This window comes from Microtus oregoni, unplaced genomic scaffold (genome assembly GCF_018167655.1).
Source record: "Microtus oregoni isolate MIOR12 unplaced genomic scaffold, Mior012 000046F_ref0000063, whole genome shotgun sequence".
Taxonomy (NCBI): domain Eukaryota; kingdom Metazoa; phylum Chordata; class Mammalia; order Rodentia; family Cricetidae; genus Microtus; species Microtus oregoni.
In genome coordinates this window covers 12,842,881-12,869,157 of record NW_024543220.1, presented here as the reverse complement: position 1 = coordinate 12,869,157, position 26,277 = coordinate 12,842,881, and the positions used below count along the sequence as shown (strand labels likewise).

The 26,277-nt window shown below is 54.3% G+C and overlaps 1 protein-coding gene across 3 annotated transcripts in view; it reads left to right on the top strand.

The window, feature by feature from the left end:
• Ilrun (inflammation and lipid regulator with UBA-like and NBR1-like domains) overlaps positions 1 to 7,504 on the top strand; it is a 66,871-nt gene extending 59,367 nt beyond the window's left edge. For all 3 annotated transcript variants that reach the window (XM_041634547.1, XM_041634546.1, XM_041634545.1), the window contains one exon: positions 4,649 to 7,504. In XM_041634547.1, the coding sequence (XP_041490481.1) occupies positions 4,649 to 4,749 (101 nt within the window). In that variant the 3' untranslated portion in view covers positions 4,750 to 7,504. The remainder of the gene's footprint in view (positions 1 to 4,648) is intronic.
• Positions 7,505 to 26,277: the final 18,773 nt, after the last annotated feature.

Here is a 26,277-nt window from a genome sequence, read left to right as displayed (position 1 = left end):
AGTCTGGATTCCATCCCTCAGCCAGTTCATCATGTACGTAGACATATTCCAAAGTCTGGTTGCGGGAGTCCATAACATTTCTCAGGAGAAGCATTTCACATTCGGATACTGAGTATACACACCCCTTTTGGCCAAGAGTGATTTTTGTTTTTGTCTTTTGGGGTGTTTTTTTTCCACCATGTTTCAGGATTCCTGTGTTTTCAGGTGCCCCTCACAGAAGACACTCACAGGCAAACAGTAACTCAGAAAGCTCCACAGAGCAGAAAGCTCCACAGAGCAGAAAGCTCCACAGAGCAGAAAGCTCCACAGAGCAGAAAGCTCCACAGAGCAGAAAGCTCCACAGAGCCAGCATCATGAAGACTATGTCAGAGACAGTTGATGTTGGGTTTGCTTTGCCGACTTGCTCGGAAATACTAGATCTTTTCCTCAAATATTCCTAGGGCTTGACCCTGGACAGCCCCTGAGGGTCATGCTACCACTATGCTGCACCTCGGCAGCCACGTGCTAGATCTCACATTGTTCTTGGAAAAGAAAGATGAGTTGGAGTGAACTTGTTTATACACAATAAAGTATTTTAGAAATACTGTTCGTGGTTTACAGTAGTTAACGTTGCATTATGGACAGACTAGCCAGGACCTGACACAGTCACTTTGTTCATTCACCTGGAGTGGTGCAGAATCATCCCTTCCCTCCGCGTGACTGGTTCTGTTCCGTGCAGGCCTACTGGAGCACCTCACCCCCTGCTCTCTGGCTAATGCGTGCTTGGGATGCCCACAACCTTGGCAGCTGCTCTTTCCAAAGCCTTGGAAGACTGAGGTTGGGAAGAGTCCACTCAGCTACTGCAGGCCTAAGTGTTCTTTTGTGGCAGGCATAGATCTAATTCAGTGAGAAAGTTCCTTACTGGGTTGGTGTCCTGGCAGCCTTGGTTGGGAAGGTGGCTTTCCATACCTCACTGGATTCATTTTTGTTTGGGTCAGAGTTGAGTTCTGAACTCACCAGTACCATCTTCTGTTGCATCATCCCTTGATCTGTCACTTCTACAGGTCAGGAAGAGTCTGGCTTCTCCTCTTCCTACAAGCAAAAACTGGAGCTCAGGAGGCAGCTCCGTGGGTAAAATGCACACTTCAGTGACTTGTGAAACTAACCCGATGTCCCAAGCACCCACATAAAAACTGGGTGCAGTGATGTGCCGAGCCCTGGTGCTGGAGAGGTGGAGACACCATGATCCATCCCAGTCCAGATAGATTGGTGAGATGCAGGTGTGTCACCAGACGCCGTGCTGCAGACCTCTACTGGGCTGGGCTTGGCGGTGGCCACCAGAACCTGTTCTGAGATGTGATGAGCCTTGCATCCAGAATGTCTCTCCCCGTGCCTCGGGTAGGAAAAGCACTTCCCATTTGGCCTCCTGCCACAGGCCGTTTAACACACTGTTCTTGGAACCTTTGGCAGACTTTCCTCTGCCACTGGTGTAGTGTTGCCTTTGGTCTGTGGTCTGCTCATGACACATACAACCCCTGCATGCAGGGAGTCTCTGTCACAACATGGTTTTGAAACAGCTGGTTCCTCCCTCCTCTCCCTTCCTCCCTCCCTCCCTCCATCCCAAGTGATGATAGTTAAAAATCAGGAAGAACCAGGCAGTGGTAGCTCATGCCTTTAATTCCACCACACTTGGGAGGCAGAGACAGGCAAATCTCTGAGTTCGAGGCCAGCCTGTTCTACAAGAGCTAGTTCCAGGACAGGTTCCAAAGCTACAGAGAAACCCTGTCTGGGAAAAAAAAACAAAAACAAAACCACTCGGGAGGGAAAAGACCTTGTTCCTCAAGCCCCTCTCTGCACCAGTTAATAGCAGCTCTTTGGTACACTACTATTTGTTGGAAGGAGAATTTCATGGCTTTTTCTTTCCAGAAGACATAGCACCTCAGTTGTTAGAGAGCCAAGGATAACCATAAATTAAGCCAGTTAGAGTCACGCTGGGTGGTCTTGAGGGTCCCACAACAGGTGGAGTTCCGAGAATGCACTTCTTTATCCCTGTCCCTGCCCAGTGCATAAATCTCACCTTTTCTATTAAATTGGGGGGGGGGGGGGCGCAGCTGTTTGAAAGTCATACTCCCTTATTACATATTCCTAGACAAGCCACGGGCCTGGGAAGGCTGCACACACTGTGGAGAGGGCTGGGGAGGTTCCTCATCAGAAACAAGCACTGCCTGCTCTTCCTTCCCCTGTGAGTGTTTGTGTTGGTTCCCAGTCTAGCTACCTCCCTGGGTCGTGGGTCGTTCTGGGCGAGTAGCTGCTGCCTGGAAGTGCTGAGTCAAAGCGGCTTGCCTTCAGCTCTGTGTTTTGCTAGTGCAGGGGAGCCTCCCATCAAAGCCCATGAGATGGAGTCTGAGAGCTCGTGTTTGGCAGAGCCAGAGCCACCAGGGGCTGCCGCGGTGGCTGCCAAAGTAGTTGCAGCCTTCATTTGCCTAATGGAGACGTGACTGGTGCAAGGGCCCACAGTCTTTCTAAACACCAAACAACTCCTCTTCATGTACTAGAGATTCATGTGTCTGTCCGGTGCTACTGCAGCACCTGTGAATAGTTGATGCCCAATGTCTGCCTTCCCTTCTTCCCCATCTTCTCTGTTGGTTATGCGTGTGTGCATGCACACACACACAGACTGATATTATCAAGCAGGTAGAGACATACCATACTTCTGTTATTCAGTACTTTCCAATGGGAGAAAAATCATTACTTCATGTTTCCATTCTTAGCTCTGGCCTCAGATGGTATTTTTCTTGGGATACTGGTTTTCAGCTTCTTAACCCGACACTGTGTCAGCTTCCAGAATCTGGAAAATGGAAGAGTCAGGTGTGGGGGGGTGCCCTCTGGGGTCACATTCGCATGCAGAGTGGGGAACAGACCCAGCCCTCTCTCCCAGGGCTTCACATCTAGCACCACTGGTGACTGGAGGGTTGCGTGTCTTCCACTAGTCCCCCCACCCCCAGCCGCCACAACATCGACAGACTGATGGGTGGTCCCGCACTTGTGTCCCCTCAAACTGATCAACAGAACCAGCTTTAGAAGGGTCTGACTTATGGGAATCTGAGATTCCAGGTGTCCTGAGCAGTACCTGTCCTTGTTCAGTTACCAGTTCACCACCCCTTAAGGCCAGGCACCACCCTGAGACATAAAATCGCCATCCTGGCTCCGCTGTAGCCACAGTTCTGTTAAAGAATGGCCCTAATTGTTTAAAGCACGCTGACCTTTGAAAGCTCTTCGCCCATATTTCTTCCCACTGTGGGTCATATTTAGATTAGGGTGCTTTGGGTGGATACCAAGCACCAGTTAGCTCCCTCTGACCACTCATGGGATGGCCTGGTCTTGAGTGTTCTCCATGGAGATCTGTTGCTGCTAGCCCGCGGTGGAGTCCAGGACCCTGGTGTAGCTGTCCTTTCGGACCTTTGCTTTGAGCAAGTCCACCCAAGGAAAGGGGAGACATGTCAGTCCTGTGCTGGTTCTGGTGCTGACTTACTGTGGAGTTTGCTCTTCCTCCTCTTTCTTTTGTGGGGAGGGTTGCTTTTTCTTCAAGACAAGGTTTCTCTGTAGCACTGGCTGTTCTGGAACTCTCTGTAAACCGGACTGGTCTTGAGATCAGATTAGCTTGCCTCTGCCTCCTAAATGCTGGGATTAAAGCTGTGTGCCCCCACTGCCCAGTAGAGCTTTGTTCTTAACATAGGGAAGGTGAGATGGAAATCTTTACCACTTATCCAAAGAACACAGAAAGTGCCTTGGGGATGGGGCCTAAAATTCCAGCATTTGGGAGGCTGAGGAAAGGGATCGGGATTCCAGTCCAAGGGCTGGCCAGGTGGCTCAGCAAGGAGAACACTTTGCTTGCGAGCACTCACCTGTAACTTGAGTTCCAAGGGACCCAGCGCCTGCTTCTGGCCTCCAACGGCTCCTGCTTGCATGTGGTGTGCATAAGCTCATGGAGGTACATACCCTTATAAATCAGTCTGGAGAACAAGTCCATACTGGGCTACGTAGTAGACCCTGTCTTAAGCAAAACAAAGGACAAGGAAAGTAAGCAGCTTGTGCATTTGCAATGTGGTAGGAGGGACAGCTCACTGGTGCTCAGTCTGAGCTCCACCTCCTAGCAGCTGCTCTGGGAAGAGAGCAGCCCTGAGGGTGGTCAGCGTGGGGCAGGTGCTGGGAAACAGCAGTTGCTGAACTTGTTTTTATTGTATTCGTTTTGTGTATGCCACAGCGTGTGCACGTGTCAGAGTCAGATGACAGCTTGTGGGACCGTGGGGAGTCCAGGCATTGAACTCGGGTCCTCGGGTGTGGCTGCATCGTCTTCATCCACTGCATCATCTTGCAGTGGAGAGGTTTCAGAACCCATTGTAAGGACATATGGAAGTTCTGCAGCCTGGCTGGAAGAAAGTGGGCATCAGCTGAACTTCCTGTCACAGGAGCAGGTCTCTCCCACCTCTCCTCTCTGAGGCTGCTGGGATTCAGTGGGAAACTTCGCAGCTGGGCTCATCCTGATCCTTGGTCTGCTGAGGCGCTGTGTGGCCAGGGCAGCGACCCTCACAGCTCTGTGAGTGGGGCTGGGTTTGCTGATGAGGCGGTACTGGTGTCTTCATCACTGACTGTCTTCACTCTCTTCCAGGGGCTCCACGGGCCTTACCCCTTCGGCCAGTCTTAAACGGGTCTCAGCAAGAAGAAAAGTTAACAAAAGACAGAAGGCCTGACTTTGGGGGGAGAGGGTGAGGGGTTCCTCTGGATTGCAGAGCAAGCACATCGCACGGACCCCTGGCTCAGACCCCCACCCAGCCCCCCCCCAGTCACGGAAGAAGAGGAAGAAAGACTAGTTTTGAGTGAGCTCAGTATGCATGTGTGAGTGCTGAACTGCAGGAATGGTGTTGGCAACCAAGAAGAAATCCTCGCAGCCACCTTGGGTTTGGGTGATGACGTCAGTCTAATGAGTTGTTAGGTCATTTGGGAAGGGGAAGAGATTTAAAATGGGGGAAAATAAGCCATCTTTTTAAACAAAAATTATTTTGCCTACAGAGAGGTTGTAGTTCTGAGCACATGTTAGTCTTTCCCGCTTCCCGGTGTTTCTTTTAAGTGGAGGACGGCGTGCTCTACAGAGCAGTGCTTGCTCTGGAAGCCGTTCACAGTGTGGTGAGGCTGGCGTGGCATGTCTGGGGACTCTGCCAGTCAGTGTTGCTGGGCTCGTGCTTTGCTCGCCCCCACCTGGCTGCACAGTCTGACCTCAATTGTTCTTAGCGGCATCTGCCGATGAGATATCACCTTCCCTCTCTCTTCAGTCTCCTCTTGATTTACACCCTGGACATTTGTATCTGTCGGCCTTGGGGCTTCTTAGCAGCAGCACTCTCTGAATCCAGACTTCCGGTGTGGCCAGCAGAAGCCTGGAGGACGGTCTGGCACACTTGCACACTTGTGACAGCTGGGACTGCTTCCTCCCGTGTTTCTCTTGGCAGAGGGAGTGTGGCCCTTAATGCCGTGGCACATCTTTCCCTCGCTCTCTCTGGGTGTGTGCTTGTGCTTCATGCACACAGGGTTGTAACTCATCAAGTGTGAACTGTGCCCTGCTTCTCTTATCACACAGCTCCCCTCCCTGTGTCCCCCCACATGTCCTTGTGACGTTCTCATGACCTATTAGTGGAGTCCGAGCTACGACAGAATGATGATACTGCCCCAGCTGGGAGCCCCGCTCCTGACCACTGCCTGAGAGGCCACAGTCAGGCAGAAATAAAAAGACCTCCTCCGGCAGAGGTTGCTTAGTTTGGGGTGGCAAGTTGCAGCCCAGCCAGAGTATAGGCATTTGCTCCCTGGGCAGGTGCAGTGCCCACTAATGTCCCATGAACTCCAAGCAGGTTGAAATGTGGATGTCTCCGTGGGAATCTTAAACCAGGCTAGAACAGCTGACTGCCAAAGATACAAGAATATGCAAAGTCCCTCTTCTTAACCCCTCCTTCCCTAAGTTAGTGATGCGAGAGAGCCGGGGATGTGGATTTGGTGTGGCTGCAGGTCCCTTGCCTGCCTCCAGCCCCCATGTGTTCCAGGGTTGTGAGCAGAGCAGGGAGACCAGGGTGTGAGGTTCTTTAGCCTGGCTGTGGGTGCAGGTCTGCCTGTCTGTCTCTGTCTGGACGTTTGAGTTCCAAGTGTGTGGTGTTTGTTGCTCCTCATTCTCTTCTGAGACTATTGATTTTAAATACTTGATTGTGAAAGAAAAAAGCTTGTACGAAAATCCCCCCTCACCTTTTCATGTCCCAAAAAAGCAGCCAACAGTAAGCTTTGTTTCATTGAAGAAGTCCCTGGGCAGGTGAAGAAGGCCATGGAGAAGGGCAATGCAGCTGGGTCTCCAGTAAATTGGGGCTTCTCGGGGACCCTATTTCCTCTGCACACTTGGACCCTTGAGCCAAAGGCAGCCCCTAACAGGTGCCCAAGCCACAAATCTCAGGGGGCTTTTGTCTGAGGGCCTTCTTAGGCCCAGTCTCCTAAGGACACTGCCACCCTAAAGCACACGCATGCCCAGCCATTCTTTCTGCTTCCTGACCTTGGAGCAGCGCATCCCCAGCTGCCCTCTTGGAATCATGAGAGGCTTCAGCCCTGCCTCACTGGCTTCCCCGTCTGTCCCCTACTAGGTACCTTCCTTTCTCAGTGTTCCAGCAAGGACATTGTGGGCCACTGCCACAGAGTGTCCTTCCCTTCTTGTGCCCCTTTCCGCTTGTAGCAACCTCACCTGGAAAATGTAATGGCTCAGGTACCCTGGCTTCCTTCCCACAACCAAGTCCTGTCTGTATCCACGAGAGGTAGCTCATTCAGAAGGCCAGAGCAGGTGCAATCCTTGATCCATGGCTTCCCGGGCTTCACTCTTTCTGCAGCCCCTTAGAGCCTTCATGTGCACTAGGCCGCCTTTTGGCAGGATCCCTGGTCTGGCACCCACGAGGCGAGGCAGACACCAGGTTTCAGGTGATAAAGGGCCTGAGCCCAGTGGGGAAATGAGGGGTGGAGCGCAGGCTTGGGAAGAATCTCTGTGTGGAGTGAGGTGTGTATGTGTAGGTGTGTGCACGTGTGCATGCCTGTTTTCTTTCTGCCATGGGGACAATTGAATTTGGGGCATTTTTCTACTAAAACAGCTTCCTCTCCTCCTGTGCAGACTGGCTGTAACCGTAACCCAGACACTTTTCACCAACACAGGTGGTGGCCAAGGTGGGAAGTAGGCATGAGTGTAAAGACCCCCCAAATTTAGCCTGAGCTCCCAACAGGATGAGAGGGTTGCCAGGGCTCACAAATGCAGACTAATGTGCTGACCCCACCCTTTCCCTGTTACCCCTTGTTTCTTTGGGTGAATGTGGGAGCAGCCTGCTGCCTCTCCCACCTGGACAGTGGTGGGTTCGGGTGGGGCCTTGTGGTGCCTAGTAGGAGATGAAGATGAGGTTTTCCTTTCCATGTAAATGAATATTTGTATGATTAAATTAACACAAAAAAAACCTTTCTCGTGTGTGCATGTGAGTTTTATTGCGCCCTCAGCTCCTGTTGTCCTGTGCTTCCCACAGTAGCTCTAGTGCACACTTGCAGAGGGAAGCAAACCCTGATCCATATTAGTTACTACAGGATAGCCGTGCCCGTGCCTAACACGGGAAGGAAGACTTACTGTGATGGCTTTGGGGGCTTGAGGCCTGAGCAAGGACGCTCAGTCTCTGGTGGGTAGTAGGATGGCAGGTGCTGGCCGACCCAGAAACAGACGGCCAGACCTGTTCCTTTCAAAGGCACGTGCCTAATGAGATGTTTCAGCTAGCTTGGCCCCAGTTCCTAAGGGTTCCACAACCTCCCAAAAACAGTACCACAGCCCAGGGACAATCACTAGGTAAGAGTGATTAACAAGAAGTCAGCCTTAAAACGGTAGATTCCAAATGCTCTGTGTACCATCAGAGCACCCTTGGGTTGGTCAGCCAGCAGGCACAGCCGAGCACAGCCGGAGGGCAATGCTAGAGACAGCACCTTGGCAAAAAAGAAAAGCCAGGGACAAGAGCGCTTCCCAATTCCACCTGAGCTCCTGGCTTCCTGGATTTGGAAGATGCATGCCTTTTACTTGGTTCCCATGGTGGCTGGGTATCTTTCCTGGGTGTTCCTCACTGCTCACTACTGCAGGTTTCCAGGCTGGTCTGGAAACCTGAGAGCTAGGAACACCCCGCAGGTAGTTGGCAAATGAGCAAGGAGCTAGCTTCGTGACCTTGGGACTCAAGGCAATCAGAAAGGTTTCAGTGGCCAGTCGAGAGCTGATGTAATGCTGCCAAGTCTTAACTTCAGAGTTCAGATCTGGAATCTGGCTGGGAATAATCCTAGTACGTGGGGAGTGGAGGCAGGAGGATCAAACGTTCTAGATCATTCTTAACTTCACGAGACCCTGTCTCAAGAAAGTTCTTACCATCGCTACCTGGGTTGGTTGTAGAGAGCACACTCAGGGAAAAGGGCCTCCTGTGTCTCACAGCTCTGGATGGGGGAGAGAACTGCCTGGCTGTGTCCCCTGGTAGCCCAGGGAACCTCTGAACACAGATTTGGGGGGAGATAGGCCTCACAAAGAGCTGGTCCCCTGTGCCAAGAGCTGATGCAAGAGTTCCCAGGAAGCACCTCAGATATTGTCCCGGGACCCCCACAAGTGTCTTCACCCGTGACAGGTGAGGACGCTGCTTCCTCCCAGGTGCCGACAGCTATTTGCTCTCTGCAGGGGAGGGACCCCACCCTGTCACCTGGGTCATCATCCCCAGCACCCCTGCTCCTGAACAGTTATTTGCTTGGCAGAATCTGTTTATCTTTGGGGCTGTAACCTGTCAAGAAGTCACTGGGCCCTGGGAGAGAGGAGTTAAGTTCAGTGGTAGCTCCTGGCCTGAGACATTCCCACGCGGGCTAGGTGACAGGGAGGGGGCTCTCAGCTGAGTCTGGGAGATGGGGGGCAGCTACAATGGTCGGGGACCCAGCCCTCCTGACAAAACAAGCAATTGTGCCACCTCCCTGCCCAGTTCCTGTTGTTCTTGGGCTCCCGCTCTGTTCCTGAGAAGGCCCATCCCTCACCTGGCCTCTGTGACCCAACTGTTTCCCAGAGATCACCTGGAGTCCAGCCTTGACCAGCTGGGTGAGTAAAAGAGCAAGCACTAAAGGCTCTCATGACAGCCCTAGGTCCCTAAGTGGGAAGCGGGCAGACAAGACTGTTCAAGAAACAGGAATTGAACTCAAGTCCCCTGGAAGAGCAGTAAGTGCTCGTAACCACTGAGCCATCTCTCCAGCCCCCTACATTAAAATTCTTAACGGTAGCAACAAAGTTATGAAGTAGCAACACAGCTGGGAGGTGCTGGTGCACGCCTTTAGTCCTAGCATTCAGGAGTCAGAGGCCAGTGAATCTCTCAATTTGAGGCCAGCTTGGTCTAAAGAGCGAATTCCAGGATAGCCAAAGCTACACAGAGAAACCCTATCTTAAAAACAGCCAGGTGGTAGTGGTACACACCTTTCTTTAATTCCAGCACTCAGGAGGCAGAGGTAGTTGAATCTGAGTTTGAGGCCAGCCTGGTCTACAGAGCCAAGTTCTAGGACAGCCAGGGCTACACAGAGAAACCCTGTCCTGAAAAACAAAACAAACCAATAACAACAAAAATAGTACTGTCAATATCTGATATGTGACCGCTGAAATGGTTGTATCCCACAGGTTGAGAAACACTGCCATAGATGGCTATGAACCTGCATATTTATATCCATCTATGAAGGGGAAGTCAGCTCTGAACCGTGGGACCAGCTGAGGTCATAACAGTCCAGGGATGCTCCCCTCTTAGGAACTGCCATCCATGGCTGGAAACGGTATGAGAGGGGCCCATGGGGCCATGCTTACCTGCCCCAATGATCAACGCACCTAAGATCCCTGAGGCACTAGACAGTCACAGTCCCCAGGAGAGGACAGGAGCTGAACAATGAGATCTTTACCAGCAGGTGGAGGGATGGGAAGCAGAGTGAGCTGTCCAGCATTAGGCCACCCTCCTGGTACAGGGCGTGCCATGCCAGGCATGTGCCTTGGCCTCTGCTCTGACCAGGCCTCCCTTGCAAGCACGAGCCCACGCTCCCACTCCTCCAGGGCCTCTGTTCTCAATTCGCAGGGAGCAGGACTCTGAGCGCTGCTGAGTGACGGGTTGGGGGTCAGGTGCTGACACCAAAGCCTTGTGTCTAATCTGTAAAACAGGGAATGACAGACTGGACACCTCTGCGTGGGAACTGGTTGGACCACTGTGCTTCACCCCTTCCCGAGGTGGGATACAGGGGCTGACACATCTGTATCAGGTGTCTACAGGAGCAGTACCAGATCCCGAGCTCTGCCTGGATGCCACGGCCAGAAGGGCACCATGCAGCAGCCAGCCCCACCCACGCTTGCCTGCTTTCTCCCACCACTGAAGGCTGAGCGCTGTCTACCAGGGCCCTGTATCCAGGATGAAGGCTTGGGGCTGCAGCAGTTCTGAGGAGATGGTGGCTTTGGAGCCACAACTAATTTAGCAGGAATTCTGTGGTGAGCTCCTGTCCAGTCCCTTCTCTCTCCGTGGGTCCTGGAGGACTAGAAATACCTTTGTGGGGGTGGGGTCAGCACCTGTGGGGACTTAGGTAGACTATAAAGAGTGGACCAGGAAAGAGTTCCTGCGGAACTTACCTGCCTCCAGCACCATGGCAGGGGGCAGTGAACATTCCTATATATTCAGGGTTCCCCAAAGTCACAGTCGGTGCCAGCCTCTGCCCCCCAGACTCCCTTCCTGACAACAGAGCCAGCGGGGAATGCCAAGGCCCCCAGGGAAGAAGAATCAGCAGTTGCTTGGGAAGGAAGCTGTCTCCAACTGACTCAGATCTTGTAGCCAAGCTCCAGGGTTGCTGTTTAGGAGGGGGACCTCAGTGATCACAGTGGCAGTTGGGCCCTGAGGGGAGGCAGCCTGGCTTCTCAGGTTCTTGGGACTAGTTTGCATGGAGCAGGCGGGATTTACATGTTTGAGAAGTTGCAGCTGCTGGATGAGACCCCCCGGGTAGGGGCAGGGGAGCAGTGGCTACCTGCTTCCAGCCAACACCTGTGTCCTTCAGTGAAGGACACCAGGTCTCCAGGGTTAGGGTTCCACGCTCTACTCACTACAGGAACTAGGCTGAAAATTTAAAAACATACACACACAGACAGAGAGCTCTGGCTTCAGGAATGTTCCCATGGCCCCATCTGTCTGCCTGTCTCTGTAGCTCTTAGCGAGCAGAGCACGGAAGAGAACCAGTGTGGTTTTACACTCGTGTCAACACGTGTCCACACCAAAGTTCACACTGTAATGGTAAGGCACTTGCCTAGTATCTGTGATGCCCAGATTCAGACCCTAGCACTGCAGAAGAGAAAAGCCAACATTGTTCAGCTAAGGCAGCAGGTGTAAGCACAAGCATGGTGGCACATGCCTGTAATCGCAGCTCTTGGGAGGTGGAAGCAGTAGAATCGGGTGTTAAAAGCCATCCACGGTAGCCGGGCAGTGGTGGCGTGCACCTGTGATCCCAGCACTCGGGGGCAGAGACAGGCGGATCTCTGTAAATTCAAGGCCAGTTCAGTCTAACAAGAGCTAGTTCTAGGACAGCTAGGACTATTACAGAGAAACCCGGTCTGGAGAAGCTTTAAAAAAAAAGTTTACACGTGAGCCACAGGAGACCCTATCTCCAAAACAATCATAGTCATGATCACAGTAGTAATATGAAGGATAAACGCCCACAGTCCTATCACACACAGGCTTCATTGCCGACCGTTTCACTTAGTTTCCCTGTAATCCAGGCGTTTCTGAATTCTGCTTTGTAGAACAACCTCTGATGGCTAAATTTGTCGCTAACATCACATATCAAGAATACAGAGGCCGGGCGGTGGTGGCGCACGCCTTTAATCCCAGCACTCGGGAGGCAGAGGCAGGCGGATCTCTGTGAGTTCGAGGCCAGCCTGGTCTACAGAGCGAGTTCCAGGACAGGCTCCAAAGCCGCAGAGAAACCCTGTCTCGAAAAACCAAAAAAAAAAAAAAAAAAAAAAAAAAAGAACACAGAGCTGCTGTTCCAGCTTGCTGTGCTCTCTCCTGTGCACACGGGAGAGCATCACCCAAGGAAAGATGTGGACATTGGACATGGCCCAGCACCCCAACAGCTCCCAAATGTGCTTTCCTAGGGGAGCCCACAAGAGAAGTCTCTGTTCAGAAAAGGTAAATGTCTCATGTAGTATCGGGGGAGACTTTAATTTTTTACCTCTTTTAAATTAATTTTTAATGCTTTAGTGTTTTGTCTACATGTATGACTGTGTGAGTACTGGATTTCCTGGAAATGGAGTTACAGACAGTTCTGAGCTGCCATGTGGGTGCTGGGAATTGAACCCGGGGTCCTGTGGAAGAGCAGCCAGGGCTCTTAATCCCTGAGCCATCTCTCCAGTCAAGGCTTAACCTAGAAGCTCTCTGACTGCAGACTGCCACATCACACGGTATATCCTGGATGATCCTGCAGCTGCCCTCACCCCGAGAATGAACCATGCTCACTAAGGGTCAGAGGGCAGCCTGGTTCTTACCGAGAAAGTACCACAGACTGTGTGGAGCCTTTGTCAACCACTGTTGGTCACGTGGGAACGGATGACCTCAAGGCTTACCTCAAACTTCTTTTAGGAGGACTGCCTGAGCCCTCACCCAACAACACCTGTACTGCCCCCTTGGCCTGGTCTTGGTTGCCCAAGGACTACACAGGAAGGCTTGGAGGAATCTGGAGTCTTCCTATGAGAAAGATGGGGAGGAGCTGGAGGCTCTTGCAAAGGACCTGAGTTTGATTCCCAGTGCCCTCAACGGCCCATGACTCCAGGGAAATCTAATACCTCTGAAATCTGCATGCTCCCATTTACACACACACACACACACACACACACACACTTAGAAAATAAATAAATAAATAAATGCACCTTGAAAGAAAGAAGGTGAGAGCAGAATAATTTAGGGAAGCTCCTCCTACCTCTCCACACCGCTGCCCTCCTGTCTGGGCACTGCTTCCTCTACAGGATCCCCTCCCTCTCCCACACTCCCGCTAGGTGTAGGTCCCCTAGCAAAATCCTGAGCCTTCTCGACTTCAGTGTTGCTCAGGTAGGGTGAGTGAGAGTCCAGCCAAGCCTGTCCTCGGTGTTCAGTAGGAGGAAGGGCAGGCTTGGCTGGACACTCCAGGGTTCTGATGTGAGGGGCAACCGTCCCCAAATCCTGAGACCCTGCAGGGAGCCTCCTGGCCCTGCACCTGGCCTTGCCCCAGTGTTCAAGTGTGGACAGAGACATCTTCGCACGGGCCCACGCCAAGAGAGGATGTCCTCATGTGCTGGGCACAGCTCGAAAGGAAATGAGCAGGAGAGATCCGACATCCGGCCTGGAGCCATGGAGGTTGCTGAGCTCTTGAGAGAGGCCACCATCCCAGGGCCCAGACCCAGAAGGACAACTGTGGGAGAAAGCTTCAAGGTAGGGTTCAGGTGCTGCTGAGGTAGCCCTGGAGGCTAGCCCAGACTGGAGGAAGTTCTGTGGACAGTAGAGAAGGACGCTCCAGTCCTGAGAAGACTCCGGCCAGCTACTGGGTCCTGGTTGGTGCCCCTCCCCCACTCTTTTTCCTTCTAGGGTTGGACCCTGGGTTCTGGGTCCTCGGACTCCAAGGTGCAGCAGAAGGAAGTCTTCAGGGTCAGCCAGCTCTCCTGGAAGGTGCTCAGCCTTGCACCACAGTGCCAGGTGGTACGAGTAACCCTTTCACTGCCAGGACCGAGACTCATTGTCTTAGTGCTCCTAAGGGCTCTGCTGCCTTTCTGAGACGGGGGGGGGGGGGGGGGGGGGGGGTGTCTGGCTGCATTGTGTGGGAGCATTGATGTCACCATTGTGAGGAAGTAACAGCCAGGAGGACTGGTGACAGCTTCCCCTCAGTTCCCTCAGCCTCACCCGCTGTGCCTCAGACAGAATTAGCCCACGAAGGCTGGGGTTCAGAGGACAGGAAGCACATCCAACACCTCTGGGAGTTGAGGGGAGCTGGTCATGTGACTCGGTGGTCATGTGACTTGGTTAGTAGCGTGCTCACCTAGAACCATGTGAACTGGGCATGGTGGCATCTGCCGGTAATTCCAGACTGGAAGGATAGAGATGGGAGGGTCAGGAGCTCATGGCCATTCTTAATTGCGTAGTGAGTGTGAGGTCAACCTGAGCTCCATAAGGTCCTGTCAAAAAAAAAAAAAAATCTGCTGGAGAGCTGGCTCAGTAGGTGACCGCTTGTTGTTGAAGCAGAGGACCCTCTGGGGTGCAGAGACCGGTGAGCCAGTCCAACTGAACTGTTAAGGTCCAGGTTAAAGGTAACCCTGTCTCAAAAAGTAGGGTGAAGAACAACAGAGGAAGACACCACCCAACATTGACCTCTGACCCATACTGGGGAGATAGAAGCAGGTGGAACCCAAGGCTCGCTGGCCTGAGGAATACCCTTGGCCTCTGGCTCCGTGAGAGCCCACAAAGAGAGAAGGTATTAATTCTTCCCACTTTACAGTACGGGAAACTGAGACCCAGGGAGGTCAAGGCCTTGCCCCAGGTTTGAGTAGCTGGACCAAGTCTTCTGTTCCACCCTTGCCATGGGCCCCTGGCTCCAACGTCACCCGTACCTGGGCAAATGTGACCTGGCGCAAGTCACTGGTCATCTGGAGCTCTGGGCTGGACCCCCACTCACCCAGCCCCTCCCTCTTCTGGGGCCAGGCAACAGCTGGGGGGCAGGTCCTCACTGTCACAGGTCCCCCTCTGCAATGGCCTCGCGCCAGTCAGGCCCGCCCATGCTACATCTCCCAGATGGCACCATAAAGCCGTCTCAGAACCTGGGCCCTGAGAGCAAACAGCCCCTCCTAGGAGGCCTCACCCAGTAGAGACCACATCGGTAGCTCTCCTGGTGTGAGGTGAGGGTACAGGACATGCGTCAGGCCTGGGTGGGGCGGGGGATGCTGGAGTGCCTCCTCTCCCTCCTCTTCTGAAGACAGCCACTAGCCCACCTCCCATCAGCCCTCAGGCCTTGGGCCAGTTCACCTCTAAGCTTTCTCAAAGCCTGCTTGAGAAGGCCCAGTGCAGACCCTGCTGGCCGGTCCCCACTCCTTCTACAGTGTGTGAGGAGCGTGTGCCAGCCAGGGACACTGGCAAGCTCAGGGTCCCCCTGAGCCAAGTATCCCTTTGAAGGCCTTGCCTGAGAGCCTGAGCCCCAGTTTTCTAACCTGGACAGAGAGGCGGGGAGGCAGCAGTGAAGAGTGCCAGCTCACGGGACATCTGGACCAGGGCCCCGTCCTCAGCCCCACCCCACCCCTGCCAACCTGCGGTCGGTTACAGACTAGGCCTCCATCTTCTCACAGATACCCTAGGCCAGAGCCTCGGTTCAGTCCTCTCCCTGTCATGGCTGCAGAAGGGGGAATGTCCACAGGGCAGCCAGAGGCCTCACCCTACACCTCCTGCCCATGGGGTCGAAGTGAGATCAGGGTCCACCTAGGACGAGCCTTGCCGAGGAAAAGGCTGCTGGCACTCAGGGCACCACTGCCAACCTTTGTGGGAAATGGTACCAGGGGGCCTCAGGATTCCAGCCAGCTGCGGGCCCATCTGTCAGGCTTCCCCAGGCAGGGTGAGAGGCAGCAGGGGCTGAAGAGAGCGCCTCTGGATGCATGGCGGGTTGGACTTGATGGTCATCTACCCCGGGTGGGGCCATGGCCATTGTTTGCTCTCTGGGTCTCTCTCAGCTTTCCTGACTGTGACAGAGAGATCTTCCTCTCTGGGCCTCAGCCTTCCTGTCTGTGACAGAGATCTTCCTCTCTGGGTCTCTCTCAGCTTTCCTGTCTGTGACAGAGATCTTCCTCTCTGGGTCTCTCTCAGCCTTCCTGTCTGTGACAGAGATCTTCCTCTCTCGGTCTCTCTCAGCCTTCCTGTCTGTGACAGAGATCTTCCTCTCTGGGCCTCAGCCTTCCTGTCTGTGACAGAGATCTTCCTCTCTGGGCCTCAGCCTTCCTGTCTGTGACAGAGATCTTCCTCTCTGGGCCTCAGCCTTCCTGTCTGTGACAGATCTTCCTTTCAGGGAAGAGTGGAAACCAACACACATGTGAAGGGCTGATGTAAGCAAGATGTTGCTGGGGTGGTCCGCTGAGACAGCCAAGGACGTCCTGGGACGAGAGGGTCTGTGGACATGTCCAGGAGAGCCAACCAAGGGCAGGTGACTGTCTAATTCAACCTTACACTCCCGTGCCTCATTAGTGTGTTGGTTTATTTTTATTTTGGGGGTGGGGTCACGTTATTGCTCAGGCTAACCTTGAACTCACACTTTCTCGAAATCCTCCTGCTTCAGCCTCCCAGGTTCAGGTACTACAACCATGTCTGAACCATCCTGGCTTTTTTAGAAGATCAGGCTGAGGCCCAGTGAGAGCAAGGAACTTAGAGTGTATTGCACAGCAAGTCAGAGGAAGAGCCGGGTCTTGAACCCACTGGTCCAGGTTCTGAGCCCATCTCCAGTGAAGGTGGCCCAGAGAGAATCTTCATCTGGCCCTGGCTGGCATCTTATGGGCTGCTGACTTCCTCCATGCCTGGGACCATGTGACCAAGCAGGCCTACACCCACATCGGTGCTGTTGCTGTCTGTGATGTTGCCTCCCCTTCCTGCCTCCTCAGTTTGCATGTCTCGAAAATGGCCTGGAAGGTAACCCAAGCCTCACGGTCACACTATGCATTCGCTATCGCTTATGTATTAGTGGTAACACGTTTAATCCCAGCACTCGGGAGGCAGAGGTAAGTAGATCTCTGAATCTGAGGCCAGCCTGGTGTAAATATCCGGTTCTATGAATTTTTTTTTTTCTTGGATTTTCGAGACAGGGTTTCTCCGTAGTTTTTGGTTCCTGTCCTGGAACTAGCTCTTGTAGACCAGGCTGGCCTCGAACTCACAGAGATCCACCTGCCTCTGCCTCCCAAGTGCTGGCATTAAAGTCGTGCGCCACCACCACCCGGCAATATCCGGTTCTAGGCTGGCCAGGACTACGCACTGAGTCGTGCCTACTCCAAAAAATGTTGTTCCTCCCTCCTTTATAAGGTGGGCACTGTTACCTCTACACCCAAGGCCAGGTAAGTGGCCTCTTCTCTATCATGGTCAGAGCCCCTCCCCACACCACAAGGCTCCTGCCCCCCTTCAGCCCTCACCACCCCTACAATCCCGGCATCCTCATGGGCTCTACCCAGTGACCCACAGTTCCAGGTGCTGGTTTGGGCTCCCATGAGCTCTGAAGGCCTGAATGGGTAAGCCAGGGAGCGGGCAATAGGGAAGCTGGCGGGTGTGGGTCTCCTTGCCCGCTGGGCAGTGACACCCGAGATGCTGGGTGGGTCCTGTTTCCTGAAGCAGCTGCCAAGTGTGCAATAGACAGGACAAGGCTTCTCTGACGTGACACAGGAGCCTTGACAGGGGCAGAATAGAACAAGGGTCACTGGTGGACTGGGGTAGCAACCTGGCTGCTCGGTCAGAGGCTGAGGAGAGATGGGACAGAACTCCCTGGCCCCCTCTGGCCCTGTGGCCCCTTGGTCAGCCCCAGGGACAGGCAGACCTTGGAGTGGCTGCCTGTACTTTCTGGCTGCTTGTCTCTGGGTCGGTTGCTAAGCATCTCTGGCCTTCAATTTCTCATCTATCCCACAGAATCAAGTGTCAAAGTGAGGTTGTACAGGACAGGATCAGTCCATAGTGACCAGGAGTCCGCACATTTAACTGGTGACATCGTTATTCAGTGTGTGGTCACCAAGGCTCAGAAACCAGGAGGTTCTCTGAGCTGAGCTGCACAGACAGGAGGGTCCTGGTCCGGCTGCGGCAAAGCATCAGGTTTTGCCCAGGGCTCTGGAGCCAGACTGCCTGGACTCTCATTTCAACCCCACCACTCCCAACCTGCATGACCGTCAGTGGCTCCTTCCAGCTCTGTGGTCTGTAGTTCTGGGGAGTTACTACAAGTGCCCCCCTTTTGATGGTCCCACACACCTGGGGCTCTCGCCTAACCCCTTTCTCCCCTTATTTTCCCTCCTTGAGCTGGGGATCGGCATACCACCTGGAGGAGCAGGCGAGAACCGTGGGGAGGGGAGGGACATGTATTCCTCCAACCAGCTTCTCACTGAGTGCCCCGCCCACTAAGACCCTTGACTGGACAGTTAGGCCAGTGCCTTCAGAGGCAGGCCTGTCCTGACCCCCCCCCCCACAATCCAGATCCCCAGAGAAGCCTCAATCCCTCTTCGGCCAGGTAGAGGAGGTGCCCTAAGAAAGAGGACAGCAGAATCATGAATGAGGCCCCGACAGCATGCGTGACTTCCGGCCGACCTTTCCTGAGCCTGTCTCGGAGCCTGAGCACAGCCCCTCTTGAGCTAGTGGTGAAGTTTCCTTCCCAGGGACCTGACTCAGTCTTCTGTGTGTCCTGTACCCTACACCTGACAGGACTTGAGTCACGTCAGGGGAGTCCCAGGGTGCGGTAAGAGGTGAGAACCCCATACCCGGAAGCACCCTGCCCTGACCCTCCTTTTCCTGCACACCTGTGGCCCTGGCCACACGGGCAGGTCTCACCACAACTGCAGGGAGAACCTTGTCCCACAGCCCTGTCCAGAGGAAAGCCCACACCTGCCTTTAGGGCTTGCTTCCCGCTTTCCCACTGACAAAACCTGTCCATCCACCCCGTCCAGTAATCTGTCCATCTGCCTGCCCATTCACCTGCTCACCCCTCCACTGTCTGCTGTCTGCCTACCCATCTACCTCTCCTCCCATCCACCATCCTCACCCCATCCAGCCACCCACTCAGTGACTCTTCCGTCTGCCTGTCTGTCCATCAATCCATCTACAGCCTACCTATCCATCCACAGATTCACCTATGTACCCATCTACCCATGGACATACTCATCCGTCCACCCGTCTGTCCGTGCACCATCTGTCCACCCGTTCATCAGCCTGCACATCCACATACCCACCCATTCATCAGCCTGCACATCCACGTATCCACCTACCCGTTCATCAGCCTGCACATCCACGTATCCACCCGTTCATCAGCCTGCACATCCACGTATCCGCCCGTTCATCAGCCTGCACATCCACGTATCCGCCCGTTCATCAGCCTGCACATCCACGTATCCGCCCGTTCATCAGCCTGCACATCCACGTATCCACCCGTTCATCAGCCTGCACATCCACGTATCCACCTACCCGTTCATCAGCCTGCACATCCACGTATCCACCCATTCATCAGCCTGCACAACCACGTATCCACCCGTTCATCAGCCTGCACAACCACGTATCCACCTACCCATTCATCAGCCTGCACATCCACGTATCCACTTGTTCCATCAGCCTGCACATCCACGTATCCACGTGTTCCATCAGCCTGCACATCCACGTATCCACGTGTTCCATCAGCCTGCACATCCACGTATCCACTTGTTCCATCAGCCTGCACATCCACGTATCCACTTGTTCATCAGCCTGCACATCCACGTATCCACTTGTTCATCAGCCTGCACATCCACGTATCCACCTACCCGTTCATCAGCCTGCACATCCACGTATCCACCCGTCATCAGCCTGCACATCCACGTATCCACTTGTTCATCAGCCTGCACATCCACGTATCCACTTGTTCATCAGTCTGCATATCCACGTATCCACCTGTTCATTAGTCTACACATCCATCTAGCTACCCAATCTGTCCACCCATCCATTCTTCTCATCCTTTTATAGGTGATTCCCTGAGTCCAAAAACACCAAGCAAATATGACACAGCCTGTTTCCATGGGCTCCTGGCCCAAAGTAGACTGTATAGAGCGAGCAGGGTGAGCAGGGTCTGAAGGGTGGCATGATCCAGAAGGGCTGTTTGGAGACAGTGTCAGCGCTGGGCTCTTCAGACAGACTCAAGAGAACACGGAAGAAGGTGATGTCTTTGATTACAGGTGTGTAACGAGTCCAGCAAAAATGGCCTCACTTTTCACCTTCGTTTCTGGGGTCCAGGAGATCACTTATGTGGCCTCAAGCATTCTAGACACAGTGCCCTGATACAGCCCCAGACTTGGTCTCTCATTTTCTTCCCTGGAGAGCGGCTGCCATGCCAGGCTTCGTCTCTTGCACTGAGGGGGTCCAGGAGCCAGACAGGCAGGCTGTGGACATGAGGCTGTCTTGAGTGCCCAGGCACAGGACTGGGGACTGTGGCCCCTGCTAGAGGGGATAACTGTGGGGTTGAGAGACTACTGAGCGTGTGGCTCTGACTTCTCAGCTGAAGTCACAGAACATGGCTAGGGGCTCGCAAGGTGTGAGGTAGCACCGGTGTCCAGGGCTCTGTCAAAGGGAGAATACACACAGCGTTGTCATCGTGGAGAAAGACCTCGAAGTCTTCATCAGAGCCAACGACTTGGTTTATAGCCCCCATGCAGAAGTCACATAGACACCAGGGGTGTTAACAGAATGTTGCACGAGGTGACCTTGATACTGGGTCAGTCGTGTTTATGCTACTGAGCACTAAAGAAGGGCCTAGCATGGTGACACAGGCCTATCATCCCAGCACTCGGAATCTGAGGCAGGAGAATCCTGTGTTCCATGCAAGCCCTGGTCACATAGTAAACCCCCCCGCCAAAAGAGCTTGGTCTCTGACCCCCCCCCCGAGTGTGTGTCTTAAGGGTATGGGTGGGGTAGTCTGGCATACACCCGAGGACCTAGGAGAAGCCTCTAATGTGCTTGGCCCAGGATGTCAGGCTGTCGTGTCCAGGCTCTTCCGTGCTCGCCTGCTCTGGCAATGCCACAGACCCCTTTGTGTGGTGTTGCCTTGTTTTTGTTTTCAGAGATAGAGTCTCATGTATTCCAGGCTGGCCTCAAATTCACTATGTAGCTGAGGGCAACTTTGAGCTTGTGAGCCTTCTGCCTCCACCTCCTGAGTGCTGGGATGGCAGTCTTGTGCCACCCGGAGGACAGTGACACTGGGCAGGGGCCTGTGCTGCTGAGAGCTCTCTAGAGCTAGAGTGCCACCCATAGCTCTCCCCAGTGTCAGCTCCACCTAAGCCTGGCCACCAGGGACAGGCAGTGAGCATCTACATCCACAGTGCATCTGAGCTCAGTCCCCGTGCCCAGCCCTCCATCTCCAGCCAGACTGTCCTGCCCAGGGCCCTGGCCGTGGGGTAGCGGAATGGAGCCAGAGTCCTGGGTGTGCCGCAGGGCTCCTGGGGTCCAACCCTTGCTCCGCTGCCATTGTGCCGTGTGGCCTTATCAAGATAAGAACTCGGTATGCTGAGGGACCACTGCCTGGTTCTGTTTGGACAATCCTAAGGATTAAATCCAGGCCTGTTTCTAATTTTCCATCCTGGAACCCTTTAACTTTGTGATAAAAGCAGGAACTCCCTATGTAGCTCAGGCTGGCCTTGAACTGGCAATATGCCTACCTGTGCCTCCCAAATGCTGGGCACACAAGCATGTTCCCCACACCCAGTTTGGGTTCCTTCCTGTGTTTGTGGTTCTGAGTGTGTGGAGGAAGAGATCTCCATCCCAGCGCCACCTGCAAAGGCTCCCTCTGCTAACTCCACACGTGTAAATATGTCCTCCGAGCTTCCTGTCTTCCTTCCCTGTCCTATTTCCGTCCCCGCCCCCCCACAGCACCTCGTGCCTCCTGATACCTGTATTTGTCACCTGTTTCCACAGCAAGAATGCCAGCTCCGAGGGAGGGGAGAGTGAGGCTAGGGTCCTTCATCACTGCCATGGCCCCCGGGACTTGGCGCGTAGTAGATGTTCAATAAACATTTGCAGAAGGCGCGGCTGGGGGACCGGGCGTGAAGCAGGTCTCCGTGGCTGAGGAAGTGCCTGAGGAGGAAGGAAGCTGTCCTGCCCACCTGGCACCTGTGGAGGAATTCTGCCCAGAGGAGGGGTGGGCAGGATGCTGGAGATTGGAGGAGAAGGAAGATGATCAGAAAGAGGGACACACAGCTGGTAGTGGTAGACCAGGTTGGCGTATGAGACTGGGGGCCTCTCGGGGTGTGCAGCCAGGTGCTCTTTCCCAGGAACCGCCCCCACCCCCACCCCTCTCACACACACACACACACACACACACACACACACACACACACACACACACACGGTAGTCCCTGGGCCCAGGTAGAAGTCAGAACACACACAAAAGGCAGCTGTCCTGGAGTTTAGGGGAAGCCTAGGGCTTTGATAAGGTGGGTAAATTTCAAAGGGGCTGCTGTGAGGGGGGCCGGGCTGCTGATAGCAGCACCTTAGCTACCCGCAGTCCCTCCGCTGCGGTGGCCTTGTGACCCAGCCCCTCCAACGAAGCAAAACAGGCTTGATTGTATTCTTATCGGACCTGTGGTTTCGAAAGGCCCAGCAGGCTGGCTGGCTCTGCGTCAGTAGGGGAAAGGCAGCAGCCAGCTCCCCGGTGAGAGCATGACGCACGCCACCACCTGCACCCCCTGTGGAGGCCTGGGGTCCACCTGGTGCTGGGGCAGGGAAAGAGGAGCAAACAGAAGCCACGCCCCAAGCAGGGAGGCCCTGGTGGTGGCTGGGAGTTGGCCCTGTTCCATGCCTGGCTCCCCACCTCTCAACACAAGGTCTGTGCCTCAGTTTCCCCACTGAGATGAATAGGAAGCCTGTGACAGCAGTGTCCTTCAAGGGAACCATTGAGGGTGCTTGTCTCCAGGCTTGGGAGCCACGGTGCAGCAGCTGGCTCACAGCCAGTGTGGTCAGTGGCAGGCTTAGCCAGGACAACCAGGGACAGCAGTGGCCTGGGCCTCAAGGTTGCACAGTGTGGCCCCGCAGCCCTTCTCCACTCGAATGCTCAAAGACCCCTGGAGAAGCTAACCATTCCTTCAGATGGCCACCCTCAAGGGGACTCAGCAGTTCCCACCTCCTCACCGGCTACCCACCACGCATCCCTTCCCTGACTTGGCTACCACACCGCAGACACAAACATCCCCCTTATCCATTATCCTCTTTTCTGTGGGTATCCAGACCTAGCTGGGGCCAATGCCTGGCCTGAGGGAGCTCAGTGCCCTGTGGTATAAAGAGATTCATGAGAACCAAGACCGGGCCAGGGGCAGCTGTGGATGCTGTCTGTGTCTGTGTGTCTGTCCCCCCTCCCAAGCCCAAAGCTTCCCTTGCCTTAGAGCTCATCTCTGACTGCAGACTTGCCTGGACCCCTGAGGGGCACCTCTTTAGGCACTATCTTGGGTGTGAGCAGGCAGGGGCATTGGATGAAGTGGGAGAAGCTGCAGGGTGAACATGGGGTGGGCAGCCGGGTCTGGATGCAGGGAACAATGGTCTTCCTCGTGGAGTGTCTCCAGGTCTCCAGGCAGGGGAGGACAAGCTGGGAAGACCCTGGGCCTGGGGAGTAGATCCCAGACAGGACAAGGACTGGAACTGTCACGTTTTCTAACTGTTCACAGAACGAAGAGGTCCAAAGGTGGCTGCCCTAAGACCGAATGCTGGGGACTGTCTGTGCCCTCTGAGGCAGACGCAGAGGGACTTTGGCTGCTAGGTCAGGCGCAGAGGAACCCATGCTAATCTGGAATAAGCAAGGAGCCAGGTATGCCTGGGACACAGGTGACATGTCCTGGGTGTGAAAACGGTCACTTCCTGGACCATTCCTGGTCCCTGCCACATCTCAGCCCTGACCCTGGGCAAGCCAGTACGCCTCTGCCTGGCACCTGTGAATGAGCCACATGGGAGGTGACCCCCAGGGTGCAGACTTGTTGGCATCAGTTACCTGAGTCAGCACTTGTGGGAGCACAAGGTTTGGGTTCTGGGTTCAGACTTCAAGCTTACTGTGTGTTCTTAGGCCTATTCCTCACCCTCTCTGGGCTCAGGATATCTGTTTCCACCACATCCACTGGATAACTCCTGAGTCTCATGAAGGAGGCTTCCTGATCGTCCTGTCTTTCCCTCGTGGTCCCATCAAGGTGAGACAACCAGGCTCCTCACCTCAAAGGAAGAGGCCCCATGCCTCCAGCAGTTCTGTCTTCTTGAAGCCAGAGCCTGGGACTGCAGGACGTGGCAAACCCATCCCTCTGGTGTTGGAATGGGCCCAGACTTCTCGGCTGTTATCACAGACTGAAGTTCCTCAGAAAGCCAAACAGAGAGGACGGGAGTTCTAGGAGATAAGACAGAGAGCATTCCAGGAAGACAGCTGTCCGCTGACAGACGGACAGACAGACAGTCCTTCCCAAGATGTGTACACAGCCTTTAAGTTCAGGCAGGGTGAGTCTCGCCTTCTGGGACTCACCCCCATCCCACCATTTAGCACAATGTCACTGGTACCCTACCCTGGACCTCAAGTCCCAGCTCAAACGCTCCCTGCTGGACTGACAGGTGATTAGAGGGTCAAGGTGGGGAGGGTGCACCAGCCAGCTGCCCCAGACTTTGTCATCCTGGGCTTGATGGTGCCCTAAGGGAGTAGACAGGAGGTGGGCATGCTGAGAATACAGGTAGGGGGATTGCCAAGATCAAGGCCAGCCTGGGCTACAACATGAACCTACGTCTCATGAAAACATATACAGAAGCGTAAGAAGAAAGAAAAGCCGGGGCTGGAGAGATGGCTCAGAGGTTAAGAGCATTGCCTGTTCTTCCAAAGGTCCTGAGTTCAATTCCCAGCAACCACATGGTGGCTCACAACCATCTGTAATGAGGTCTGGTGCCCTCTTCTGGCCAGCAGGCACACACACAGACAGAATATTATAATAAATAAATATAAAAAAAAAAAAAAAAAGAAGAAAGAAAAGCCAAGCGATAATTAAAGACTAAAGACTGTGGCCTGGGAGGGCTGAGGGCACAGGCTCGGAAAGGGTGATAAGGAGTCTTCCCAGCAGTAAAGTCAAGGAAGGAGCGAGGTGTGGTGGCGAAGAGCAGTCCCAAGACAGACGCACACGGGGACAGCGAGGGACCCAGATGTGGAGGGGTAGAACAGGGAAGGCATTACTCTCCTCAGCCTCCCAAGGTCTGGGTTCATCGGCTGCCGTGGCCAAGGAGATTGAAGAGTGGCCGGCCTTGAGGAGCAGAGCAGGAGGCGGGAGGCCTGGTGTGCTCAAGAGTGCGTGCAAGGGACCTGAGACTGGTCCTGAGGGGGGTTGGTCAGGAGACTGGGGCTGTGACCCTACACATGAAATTTTAGGTGTTCCTGTGAGGTGGGCCTACCACTGCCTTCCTGGAGGAGGCACTCCAGGTGAGCTCCCCTCACAGAAGCCCTGAGCATTCTGGGGCATGTTGGTGATCATCAGATTCTGTTTCCTGGTGACCAGAGCTACAGGGGTTTCATGTAGTCCAGGCTGGCTTCCAACTGGCTATGTACCCAAGGTTGACCTAGAACTCCTTCTCTGCCTCCTGAGTACCCATTCACACTGAGGAAGGAACAGCTGAGCCACATCCCTGCCCCCACATCCCTGCTCCCCACATCCCTACCCTCCAGCATGTGTTTCTTGGTTCAAAGCCAAAGTAGGTTCCCTGACACCAGACTGCTGTATCAAGATAAAGAGTCCCCAGGCAGCCCTAGGGTTAAGGATGGGACCCAGCTGGCCTCCCCTTCCATCCGGCATCACGGTCACAGCTAGTTGCAAGGGAGACCAGACTGTGTCACTCCAGGTGGCTGCACCCAGCTAGAAATGACCAGCCAGTGACAGGGATAGAGGGAGCACGCAGTAAGCCTTGGCTCTTATCCCTTGCCCCTCAAACTGGAGCATCAAAAACAACCTAGGTCTGTTTCTCCTAGGAGGAGAGCAGCCATGGGGGTCACTAGCTTTCCCTAGCCCCCATCCACTCAGGCACGTTTGTGCCACAGTAGAGCACTAAGGCAGAGCACTGTGTTGGGAGCACCATTGTCTGTGAGAGCAGGGACAAGAGGCTACCTGGCCAGGCAAGGATAGGGGACAGACCCCTGGGCCAAGAGTGTTTGGTCGCAGCCATTTCCTCACCCGCTCTGCCCTCTCAGGGACTAACTGGTCCTCTTCAGGGAAGGGCCAGTGAAGGGAAGCAGCTGCACTCAAGGCTGTGCAGGAAGCCAGGCCTCTGCTGGATGACATCGGTGGATGTCAAAGTGAGAGGCTGCCCCTGAAGGAAGCCATGCTGAGGGGGGTCACACGATGAGTCACAGAGCAGCAGTGGACACTACTGGGCCTGGAGGGGTGGTTCAGTGGTTAAGATGCTGGCTGCCCTTGCCCGAGGACAGGGCTCAGTTCCCAACATCCACAAGGCAGCTTACAACTGC